The following is a 10208-nucleotide window of genomic DNA, read 5'->3' as shown; positions in this document are numbered from 1 at the left end:
TTAATATTTCAAAACTTTTGTCATTGCCAAATGAGTTTCTAACAAAAATTCAAAATTTTCCTATAAAATGTGAAAAATTATCGATGGGCTGAAAAGTTGTGGTCCTAACCTCAAAAATCGTTGCAGATAATTTTCTAGATTTTTTCGAAATTTTTCAAAATATTTGTCATTGCCAAATAAGAATCAAAAAATTAAAACAAAAAAAATCTGTAAAATGTGAGTATTATTCATTGGACTGAAAAATCTTGATCCTAACCTCAAAATTCTTTGGTGAAAATCGTCAACATTTCGGAAATTCAGCCTTGGCAAGACAAGATTCTGTGAAAATCAAGTTTTTTTCTATAAAACCTGAGAATATTTTCCTTGAACTGAAAAATCGTGGTTCTTACCTCAAAATTTATTGGCGAAAATTTTCACATTTTTCCAAAACATTTTGGAATTTCAGCCTTGGCAAGACAAGATTCTGTGACAAATTTAAGTTTTTTCTATAATATCTGAACATTTTTTCGTGGACTGAAAAGTCTTGGTCCTAACCCTAAAATTCGTTGGTGAAAATTATCAACATTTTCCAAAACATTTTGGAAATTCAGCCTTGGCAGGACAAGATTCTGTCAAAAATTATTATTTTTTTTTTTAATGCGTAAATTTTTCCTTGGCCTGAAAAGTGGTAGTGGTCCTAACCCTAAAATTTGTTGGTGAAAATTGTCAAATTTTTCCAAAACAATTTGGAATTTCAGCCCTGGCAAGGGCCATTACTAAAAAATTTTTAGTAATTTTTTTACCTTCAATTAGTCAAAATTAAGCCCTTGCATTTGAATTCAATATTCTTTTATGCCACACCAAATATTTCACATTTTTAGCCAACGTTTTAAAAAGAAATACCCGACCATGTTTTAAGATTTTAACTTTCTAAATATCCTTTTGTTTAAAAAAAAAGAATTTAATTACCTAGTGTTATGTGTATGTATTTTTATAACTAGACTTGTTTTAGCAATTTAACTTATTTATTAGTTCTTAATTTATAGATTTTTAAATGAAAAACAAACTCTAAAAATTGTAAAACATTGTGCATGTTTCTAAATTCTCAATTTCCTTTAAAAGGCAACGAATTTTTAATTTAAATAAAAAATAAATATGATTTCATTAAATAATGTCATTCCAAATGTTTATAAATTAAAATACTACTGCATGTTTTTGTAACTTGTCATTAAAAATAAGAATTGCATAGAAAGAAAAAGAAAGAGAGAAAAAAACAAGTATTTAAATAATTTTATTTAGGCATGTTTAAATTATAAAATTTTAACAAAAAAGTATACATCTATATCTAGCTTATAATTAAATTTTATTATTTTTTTGTAATTGTTAGAAAACCAAAGTCTTAGATAGTTTTCTATGTAAAAACAAAATTAAATTAAAATTTTGAATTTTATTTATATTAAAAAAAAACGATAACAAATAAAGTCTTCATAACTTATTAAGGGAACATTAAAAAAAATTTGAAAACATTGTTTTATTTAAAAATGTTTTTTTGTCGAAAACAAGCAAAATTATAAAAAAATGGAATTTGTAATTTTTATTTTCTTTTCTTTTTTTATAAAATCAACAATTTTCTTCTAAATTATATAAAAAATTATTTTTTTTTTAATTATATAAAATCAAGAGATTTTTTTTAAATGATATATAATATTTTTTTTAATTAATTTTTTTATTTTTCGATTTTTACCTTTGAAAATGATTAACATTTTTTGATTTAGATATTTTTTATTTTCTTTTTATGATATTCATTTCCATTTTTTATTTTATAAAATATTGGGATTTGTAATTTTATTATACCGAAAATTTTTGTTTTATAAAATCAATGTTTTTTTTTCTAAATTATATATAAAATCAAGGGATTTTTTTTAATTATATATAAAATCAAAAGATTTTTTTATATATAAATTTTTTTACTTAATTTTTTTTATTTTTTAATTTTTACCTTTGAAAATTATTAACATTTTTTGATTTAGATATTTTTTTATTTTCTTTTTATTTTAATTTTAAATTATTAAATTATCATTTTTTTGTTTTAATATTGTAAACGTAATTTTTTATTATTTTTTGCATTTTTTCATTCAAATATTATTTACTGCACTATTTTCGTTTTTATTATAATTGTATTATCTATCCTCTCGTTAATTTCCATAATATTCTTTTCCATTATTTATTTTATAAAATATTGGAATTTGTAATTTTGTTACGCCGAAATTTTTTGTGGATTTTTTTTATTTTTTTTTTATAAAATCAACAATTTTTTTTTCTAAATTATATATAAAATCAAGGGATTTTTTTTAATTATATATAAAATCAAAAGATTTTTTTAAATTATATATAAATTTTTTGCTTAAATTTTTTTTATTATTTTTTTATTTTTACCTTTGAAAATGATTAATATTTTTAAATTTAGATAATTTTTTTTTTAATTTTTAATTATTTATTTTATATTTTAATATTTATAACGTAATTTTTTTTATTATTTTTTGCATTTAAAATCAAATATTATTTACTGCACTATTTTCGCTTTTATTATAATTGTATTATCTATCCTCTCGTTAATTTCCATAATATTCTTTTCCATTATTTATTTTATAAAATATTGGAATTTGTAATTTTGTTATGCCGAAAATTTTTGCGGATTTTTTTATAAAATCAACATTTTTTTTCTAAATTATATATAAAATTCAACGGATTTTTTTTTAATTATATATAAAATCAAGAGATTTTTTTAAAATGATATATAATATTTTTTTAATTTTTTTTTAAATTAACATGATTAACATTTTTTGATTTAGATATTTTTTTTATTTTCTTTTTATTTTAATTTTAAATATTTTAATTACTACTATTTTTTTAGTTTAATATTAAAATCGTATTTTTTTTATTATTTTTTGCATTTTAAATCAAATATTATTTATTGCACTATTTTTTTATCTACCTTCGCGTTAATTTCCATGATATTTTTTACATTTTTTATTTTATAAAATATTCTAATTTTTTTATCCCGAAAATTTTGCGGATATTATTTTTATTTTTTTATAAAATCAAAAGATTTTTTTAATTATATATAATCTTTATCTCTTTTTTTTTTTTGAATTCAAATGTGTGTGTTTTTTTTTTTTTTTTTTTGTTATTTTTTTAATTAAAAAATATGATTTTTACCTTTGAAAATGATTAATATTTTTTTAATTTAGATAATTTTTTGTTATGCCGAAAATTTTTGTGGATATTATTATTTTTTTTTTAATAAAATCAACATTTTTTTTAAATTATATAAAATCAACAGATTTTTTAAAATTATATATAATTTTTTTTTTTTAATTAAAATGTTTTTTTTTTGTTATTTTTTTTTTTTTTAGATTAAAAAATTTGATTTTCACCTTTGAAAATTATTAATATTTTTTAATTTAGATAATTTTTTATTTATTTATTTTTTTAGTTTTAATTTATTTAATTATTATTATATTTTTTTGTTTTAATATAAAATACGTAATTTTTTATTATTTTTTTTAATCAAATCAAATATTATTGCACTATTTTTTATCTACCTTCGCGTTAATTTCCGTGATATTTTTTACATTTTTTATTTTATAAAATATTGTAATTTTTTTATCCCGAAAATTTTGCGGATATTATCTTTATTTTTTTTTTTTATAAAATCAACAGATTTTTTTTTAAATTATATATAATCTTTATCTCTTTTTTTTTTTTTTGAATTCAAATGTGTTTTTTTTTTTTTGTTATTTTTTTAATTAAAAAATATGATTTTTACCTTTGAAAATGATTAATATTTTTTTTTTATTTTAGATAATTTTTTGTTATGCCGAAATTTTTTGTGGATATTATTATTTTTTTTTTTTTAATAAAATCAACATTTTTTAAATCATATAAAATCAACAGATTTTTTAAAATTATATAAAATCATTTTTTTAATTAAAATGTTTTTTTTATTATTTTTTTTAATTAAAACAATTGATTTTCACCTTTGAAAATTATTAATATTTTTTAATTTAGATAATTTTTTATTTATTTATTTTTTTAATTTTAATTTATTTAATTATTATTATATTTTTTTGTTTTAATATAAAAACCGTAATTTTTTATTATTTTTTTGCATTTAAAATCAAATATTATTTATTGCACTATTTTCGGTTTTTTTTTTATAATTTATTATCTACTTTACCGTGACATTCTTTTCCCATTATTTCTTTTTTCTTTGTAACAACAAATTCACTAAAAATTAAAAAAAAAAAAACTTATATTCATTTTTTTCTCAATACTATTGTGGTTCCTCATGATGCTGTTGTTGCTGCTGCTGTTGTTGTTGTTTTTTGGCAATTAATGATTCTTCGTGTTGTTGTTTTTGTAATTTCTTTTGTAGCTCCTTCTCTTTGCACGACTGTATGTTTAGAGCTCTTTTCTATTATTTCGAAAAATATATATAAAATAAAATAAATATTTTTTGTTGTTTTTTGTTTTTCATATTTAAATTTGTTTTTAATTTTAGAATTTATTATTATTTTTTTTTTTTAAAAACCAAAAAAAAAATTGTCATACCTTCAGCTCTTTGGACCTCTGATAAATGTTTTGCATTTGTTTCTTAATTTTCAATAATTTTTCCCGATACTCTTTGACATCAGTCATCTGAAAAAAAAAAAACATTTTTTTGGGAGTTTATACAAAATGGTTAAATAAAATTTTATCTGAATGGTGTAGAGATGCCAGTGGAAGAAATGTTGTAAAAAGGCTGTTCTTCAATATCGACCAGTTCGTATCTGACCTAAGACTGATATAGATATTACGACGTATCAGATTTAGGCTATATCGACTACTTCCTATACTTTATATGAGATATGTGCAAATTTTTGGAAAATATCCGTGAGGTACCGAAATATTCCATTTTCATTCTTCATCTAATACTGATAAAAAATATTGGTATGTGCAAAATTTTAAAGGAAATCGAACATTTATATATCGAATTTTATGCGAAATCATAAATTTCGATAAATTACATATTCAAATCAGATTTGTGGTTAAGAGAAATATTTAGGCATTGCAAGTTGTAAAGAATCGCCGAATTGTTTCGCAAGTTATGACAGATATAAGCATTGGAAATTGTGACCATTTGTGGGTGAGGTACCCTTAAAGGGTTGGCAGATATATGTATATCATCTTCACAATAGATCTTACGTTAGCTAAAATATTTGGATGTGTGAAATTTGAAGAAAATCGGATGCTTATTTCGCTTTCTTTGAACGTTTTTTTTTTTCAAAACCTTGAACCCTATGAGTTATCAGTTGAAATGATCCGATATCTAACATCTTTATAACAGATCTTTTGTTAATGGGAATATTTAGATGTACCAAGTCTGAATTGAATCGGATGTTAATTTCCTGTTTTATGAGTTTCATGAATATTTAAAATTTTGACCCTTTGAGGGGGAGGTGCCAGAAGGAGTGGCCCCATATATTCCATCTTCACACCAGACCTTGGGTTGATAAATGTAGTGAGATGTGTGAATTTTGAAGAGAACCGCATGCTTTTTTATGATTGTTTTGTTTATTCAAAACTCTGACCCTTTGTGGAGGAGGTACCAGAAGGAATGTTCCGATCTCTACCATCTTTATAACAGATCTTGTGTTGATGGAAATATTGAGATGTACCAAGTCTGAATGGAACCGGATGTTATTTTCGCGTTTTATGAGCTTCAAAATATTCAAAATTTTGACCCTTTGTGGGCGAGGTACCAGAGGGGGTGGACCGATACATTCTATCTTCACGCCACACCTTGGGTTAAAAAAATATTGTGATGTGTGAAATTTGAAGAGATCCGGATGCTTTTTTCGGATTTTATGATCGTTTTTGTTATTAAAAACTTTGACCCTTTGTGGAGGAGGTACCAGAAGGAATGTTCCGATCTCTACCATCTTTATAACAGGTCTTGTGGTGATGGAAATATTAAGATGTGCCAAGTCTGAATGGAATCGGATATTAATTTCGTGTTTTATGAGCTTCATAAATATCCAAAATTTTGACCCTTTGTGGGGGAGGTACCAGAGGGGGTGGACCAATATATTCCATCTTCACACTAGACCTTTGATTAATAAAAATATTGTGATGTTTGTAATTTGAAGACAATAGGACACTTACATCACATTTTATAAGAGTTATAATTATTCAAAATTTTTACCCTTTGTGGGGGAGGTACCAGAAGGAGTGAACCGATATATTCCATCTTTACACCAGACCTTGGGTCAATAAAAATTTTGTGATGTGTGTAATTTGAAGGCAATCGGATGCTTTTTTCACATTTTATGATCGTTTTGTTAATTCAAAATTTTTACCTTTTGTGGGGGAATTACTTGATGGAGTGAACCGATACTGTCCATTTTCGCACCTGACCTAGCACTGATGTAAATATTACGATTTGCAAAGTTGGAGCAAAATCGGATTATCCTTTCTCTTTTTGTGCAGTAAATTATTTTCTTTGAAAATGTTGACATTTTGGGGGGGGGGAGGTACCAGAACGCGTGGACCGATATTGTCCATCTCCGAACTCAATATAAGTTTGACAATAATATTACGATGTACCACGGTTGTATACAAGTGGGATACTACCTTCGGATACTCCCTTCTTTATCGTGCACACCAGCTAGCCAGATGGACGGACAAATGTCCTAAAATGGATTTGGTCCAAAGAGACCTAGGCTCTAAAACCGTTATTTCGATGAGACACATTTTGGCCGTAATATTTTTCAATTAACTTATCAATAGGTTTTTATGTTGTCTTGCCTCAACTGCTTGTATTCTGTTCAAATTATCAGTTAAGATATCTATTCTTGATAAATTATTGTGCCGAGCAACATTTATTGCTTTCAAAAAAGCAAGTATCTCCACTGACATGGGTAATGGATAGTATGAGTGGTATATAAAATGTTTTATAGATAATATCTCTTTCAAAACACATCGTAAAATATTTTCCTCAAATAACTATTTTTATGGCTCCAAACATGGGGTAACTAATTACTCTCCTTACCATATCTTGTAATTTGGCAACTTCACCATTGTCCAGCTTGAATTTTTCCGCCGACAAATCTATATAGATTTTATTCTGTTTGCCACTAGAAAAAGAAGGAATTTTTCAATTCTAAATAATAATAAAACTCCACCACACTTTCTCCACTTACATTAACTCCTTGAGCTGTGTCCTTGCCTTGGCCAATGGCGGTGAATACAACTGCATAAAACCCGCTGTTAATTGTAAGGCCGCTAGGGAGGATGTGGAGGGTGACGAGGTTTCATCTGTGGGGTCTGTAGATGGTTGACTCTTCTCAGCATTGTTCTTTTCATTATTGTTATTATTTAATGAATTCAGATTATTATTTGTGGGTGATTGTATCGAGGTTATTTGATCGCTGCTGCCAGCTTCATCCAATTCCAGTGTTGTAGGTCTTAATGCTTCGAATGTATCTGCTTGACTAAATGCCGATAAGTCATCGATAATGCTATGGTAGGTGGTTGGTAATGGTGTGTGTTGGAGAAAACAAAAACAAAAGGTTAATAAAAAAATTTATAATTGAAATTAAAGACAGATTGAGTTGTAAACAAAAAAAAAAAAACAACAAAACGAACAAGTCATTAACAATGGCAACAAACATTGTTTCACTTATCTCATAATTATACAACCATAAAATAAAGCACGTATTCTCTTGCTACAAAGAAGGTAGGTTTTTTAAGATAAGTTCAATATGAATGCGATATCTCAAAAGTGTAGACGTTTTGGAAATTCCGAAATTGCTAAAGTGGATATACTTAAATGATGAAAATAGTATCAGTGGGTTATGCCGACAGATGCCTTTAGTTATGATTACTCCAACTGTTGACCCTTCCCAAGCAGTTGGCCAATATTGACCAATTCATATCTGACCTAACCGAACTCTACTATCTTTACGTCAGATCTTGTGTTGATGGAAATATTGAGATGCGGCAAGTCTGAATGGAATCGGATGTTAATTTTGTGTTTTATGAGCTTCATGAATATTCAAAATTTTGACCCTTTTTGCGGGAGGTACCATAGGAGTGAACCGATTTATTCCATCTTCACACCAAACCTTGGGCTAGCAAAAATATTGTGATGTGTGTAATTTGAAGTGAACCAGATGCTTTTTTCGTTTTTTATGATCGTTTTGGTTATTCAAAACTTTGACCCTTTGTGGAGAAGGTACCAGAAGAAATGGTCCAATCTCTCTTCATCTTTATAACAGATCTTGTGTTGATGAAAGTATTGAGATGTGCCAAGTCTGAATGGAATCGGATGTTAATTTTGTGTTTTATGAGCTTCATGAATATTCAAAATTTTGACCCCTTGTGGGGGAGGTATCAGAACGTGTGGGCCGATATATTCCATCTTCACACCAGACATTGGAATAATAAAAATATTTTGATGTGTGTAATTTGAAGACAATCGGACACTTACATCACACTTTATGAGAGTTATAATTATTCAAAATTTTGAGCCTTTGTGGGGGAGGTACTTGATGGAGTGGACCGATATTGTCCATTTTCGCACCTGACCTAGCACTGACGTAAATATTAGGATTTGCAAAGTTGGATTATCCTTTTTCTTTCGGTGCAGTAAATTATTTTCTTTGAAAATGTTGACATTTTGTGGGGGAGGTACCAGAAGGAGTGGAACGATATTGTCCATCTCCGAACTACATCTAAGTTTGACAATAACTTCACATCAAACAGATGGACATCGCTAGATCGAATCAAAATGCCCTAAGGTCTAAAACCATTATTTCGATGGGGCACATTTTGGTCGTATCAAATGATATGTACCCTTTGTAGCCATATGACTGAGGGTATAATAATGATATATTTCACGCCAAAAGCATGTGCTTCAATATTTCTTGGATTCGTGGCTCATCTGGTTGTTTTGCCATGAAATAGTTTACTCGGAATTATCGCTTTCAATATCATGTTATCATGTGTTGAAATGGTCTGATTACCTGATGAAGATTTGGGAATGTACCAGATAAAGATTTGGAAATGTAGTAACGGGCGAAATGATGACGGTGGATTGGATTTTAAATTAAGTTTTTCCATCAGGTGGACAAATCTCTCTGTCTTTCTTACAGCTCATTCCTCTTTGCAAACATTCGACCCATATTTTAGCTATGACACTTGTTCGCCCATTGTTGACAAAATCCGCGAAAGTCTTGGGAATTTTTCAAAACTTGACTTGTTTTGTTGCTTTTTGCTCCCCCTACTATAGGGCACTTGTTATTTTGTAAAAACTTGTTGATACACCTGTTGACCGACCTGACCTGTTGATGTAAGTTGCCAATTGAAGTACTCACCTGTTGAAGTTGTTGCTTTTCAACATTTTGTAAAAAGTTACTTTTTGAGCCTATCCAAGTTAAAGCGTCTTTAAATTTGGATTTCATCAACTGAATTTAATTACTGTTGGATAGCAACACGGGGCTTTGATTTAATTTTTCAATTACGGTATGGCTCTATAAAAAAGAGAATCATTATTTGCAATGGTCTTTACACGAAGCTTCTGTAACCTCGTGGAGATGTTCCCATCTAACCTCCGGTATAGTTGCAGGACTCTAATGAAGCCACCTCTCTCTGTGTGTCCTAATTCCAAATACAATGTCCTTTTTGTAAGGAGGTGGGTGTATGTTTATCGGCTACTGCAAAGCAAACAAAAATAAAAATCGTTCCCAACGAAACAAATAAGAAGGTGGTTCAAAACGGGTAATGCCTGATAAAAAATAAACAAAAAGCAAAATCTCCGACAACGCTGTTGTTTACGAATGAGAAGAAATGAAGATGAAGAAAATGCAATCAGCTGGACAGTTGGAATGGAGGAAAACGTATTATAGTAGCACCATTAATACAAGCGTGTGACAGGTGACAGATGTTTTTTTGTCTTTGTAGATAAAAAATAAACCTTAAAATATCATAACGAGGCTAACAGAGATAGGGTAAGTTGAACCAGTTTAACCAAAACAAGGTCAATTGAATGAAAAAGATAAAAAACCGTAAAGGCTTAATTGCTTAAAATAGCACATTTAATATTGGCGTCTGACCGGTAAAAGATTTTTTGCTATTATGATTTTCTTTCGAGATAAGACTCATCCAAAAAAGAAAAACATTTAATT

The 10208-nt window shown here is 27.2% G+C and overlaps 1 protein-coding gene across 2 annotated transcripts; it reads right to left on the bottom strand.

The window, feature by feature from the left end:
- Positions 1–4057: 4057 nt before the first annotated feature.
- On the bottom strand, positions 4058–9791 carry LOC101895098 (biogenesis of lysosome-related organelles complex 1 subunit 6). 2 transcript variants are annotated; one of them, XM_005188895.4, is made up of 6 exons: positions 9633–9791; positions 9399–9554; positions 7224–7541; positions 7073–7157; positions 4594–4680; positions 4058–4456 (listed from the first exon to the last, which is right to left on the bottom strand). In XM_005188895.4, the coding sequence occupies exons 2-6, from the start codon at positions 9422–9424 to the stop codon at positions 4316–4318; spliced, it is 657 nt and encodes a 218-aa protein (XP_005188952.2). In that variant the 5' UTR covers positions 9425–9554; positions 9633–9791; the 3' UTR covers positions 4058–4315. The 2 variants fall into 2 exon arrangements, with proteins under 2 accessions (XP_005188952.2, XP_019894261.2); XM_020038702.2 differs by having other exon boundaries at positions 9609–9770.
- Positions 9792–10208: the final 417 nt, after the last annotated feature.

Source organism: Musca domestica, unplaced genomic scaffold (assembly GCF_030504385.1).
Source record: "Musca domestica strain aabys unplaced genomic scaffold, Musca_domestica.polishedcontigs.V.1.1 61, whole genome shotgun sequence".
Classification (NCBI taxonomy): Eukaryota; Metazoa; Arthropoda; class Insecta; order Diptera; family Muscidae; genus Musca; species Musca domestica.
This window is presented reverse-complemented; position numbering and strand designations above follow the sequence as displayed.